Below are 2,271 nucleotides of genomic sequence, written 5' to 3' on the forward strand. Positions count from 1 at the left end.
CATGTCGTACGTTTTAGGCTGTATCTCCGGATTGCGGAGTACTGTGTCCGATTTGAGCTCAAGTTGGATGAGTTACGCGTAGTAAATCGTAGGTATTATAAGGCTAGTAAATGACGAATTTCCCTTGTTTATTGATGTCACACTCCTCCCTATTATCTACTCCTGATCACATGTATTGGTTATGCCTTTTATTTATTCTATTATGTTCTTGAATTGGTACCGTAGTTGTAATTGTAGCATGCTATAGCAATGGTAGGTATTCGTAATTGTAGCAGTAGAAGTATAGCAGTGGTAAGTATTCGTAATTGTAGCATACTACAGCAATTGTCAATAGTATAGCAGTAGCTAAAACATAGGAAATATAGCCTAAATAGCAATGAGAGTGACAGCTGCAATTGCTGTAGTTGCTGTAGTGACAGTAGTTGCACTGGTAGTAGGGCTCAAGCAATATATCAAGAGTATAGTCACCTTGCACTTCTTTTGCAATTTTTTTGTACAAAAGGTATCCAGAGTCTATGTCTCCTGGGGAATCTTCTGCCTCAGTTGATATCGGAGCTGCAAAGACCCCGGGAATGAGCACCAAAAAAAGCAAACGGGGAAGAAGGTCACTTCAACCAGCCACGGCACCTCCTGACCAGCTGTTGTTAACTGCAGGAGAGCAGGCTAAGATGTACATGAAAAATCTTCAGGTAAACTATTAGAGACGACAACCTAGTTATCCCAAAACATCAAATGTTATTTAGGTATGTACCCATCTCCCGATTGTCCAAGTATGACATTTTTATGTCTTTCAGTGTCTATGTATGGCATTGTATTTCTAGAGTTAGTAGACCTGTGCAGGCGTATGAAAGTATACAGCCATGTACGTTCACTTTATATATATATATAATATTAGTATAAAGTGTGATAAATGGAAGAAAAAACGATCATAAATGTTCTAGTTTGTTGCATAAATTATAAATTGTGTTAATGGTAAATATGAGTTGCAGCTATGGTTCACAGGTTGATTTGGCTGTGCGTGAGTTTGTTCGCTGTGTTGCGCTGGCACGCCTTGCTTACGGAGACTCACACTGGAGGCTGGCTGCAGCTCATGGGGAGCTGGGCTCTGCGTATTTAAAACTGAAAGGTAGAAAAGTTTGATGGTTTGAGAATTTTGCTAGGATATGAAAAAAAGTTAGTTTTGTACACTGTATAGAGAGCCTAACTAAACTTCCACTTGAGTACCGATACACCAATCATTCTAATGGAAATAGATAGGTTGCAGAACCAGTTTCAGTAGCATCTGTATGAGTTATGACTGTAATAGATATAACTTCAAATGTAGTAGTAGCAGCTACAGCAGTAACAGTCATAACTAGCAGCAGTAGTAGCAGTGGGCCTCAAATTAACACTGAGAGTTTGACACTAGTTGCTTATATTTAGTGTTATATAAGTACCTTGTGGGGGGGGGGGATATTGTACAATGTGGTGTTCTTTTTCTAGAATTGTCTGATCAGGCAGAGCAGCATAGCTATGATTGCTGCGTGAAAACTGCTGAATGCAGCCGGGAGCCATGCAGGCAGGGATACAGAACAGAGACAGTGTGAGGAGTCATTGCTGCGCTCACAGATGGTCTTCGACCTTGAGTATGCAATCAGGTGTGCCTCCACTAGGTAATACTAAGCACTGTCCTTCCACCCTGTCCCTCAAGCAAACAGGTGTGTCCAAACGTAATTCTTTTAAGTTGATGCTTACTCATGAAGAAATGATAGCTTTAACATCTTTTGATTGTACAAAAGAATTTGTGGGCTTCGTAACGTAAAAAATGTTATTAACTACGGAAATTGTAAAGTTGGGCAAGCTTATTTGTGCCGCTGCTTCTTCAGTGTGAAAAAGCCATTTAGTGTGAAGTAAAGTATATGGTGTGTGTGTGTATGTGGCACTTGTCATAGTGTATTTGTTAGAGTTTAATTTTGTCATGCGTAGGTGTGGCTATACATCAAACTTGATAGAAGAGCAAAGTTTAACCAGTCCAATACTCACTACATACACTGAACTACACTCACTGTACACACATTACACTATAAGGTGACTGCATGTTTGAAGTAGCCTGTGCCTAATCAGGTTTCTGTAGTTCGAAACTGTGCTAAATATTGAGAGTTAAAATATAAAATCACGCACAAAATGAGATCACTTATTAAGCAGTACATTCCGAACATCAGGTTGAGTGGAAAGCCGGTAGCCAAATCTGGCTTGAATGTGAGAAACCTAGCCAACTGATATTTTGCAAAA

The 2,271-nt window shown here is 39.7% G+C and overlaps 1 protein-coding gene across 1 annotated transcript in view; it reads left to right on the forward strand.

Annotated features, from left to right (window-relative positions):
• Positions 1-2,271, forward strand: part of LOC106811175 (tetratricopeptide repeat protein 23-like) — a 15,367-nt gene that overhangs the window by 8,207 nt on the left and 4,889 nt on the right. The window contains exons 3-4 of the mRNA XM_014814719.1: positions 503-689; positions 1,003-1,126. Of these exons, the coding sequence (XP_014670205.1) occupies positions 503-689; positions 1,003-1,126 (311 nt within the window). The remainder of the gene's footprint in view (positions 1-502; positions 690-1,002; positions 1,127-2,271) is intronic.

Source organism: Priapulus caudatus, unplaced genomic scaffold (genome assembly GCF_000485595.1).
Source record: "Priapulus caudatus unplaced genomic scaffold, Priapulus_caudatus-5.0.1 Scaffold511, whole genome shotgun sequence".
NCBI lineage: Eukaryota > Metazoa > Priapulida > Priapulimorpha > Priapulimorphida > Priapulidae > Priapulus > Priapulus caudatus.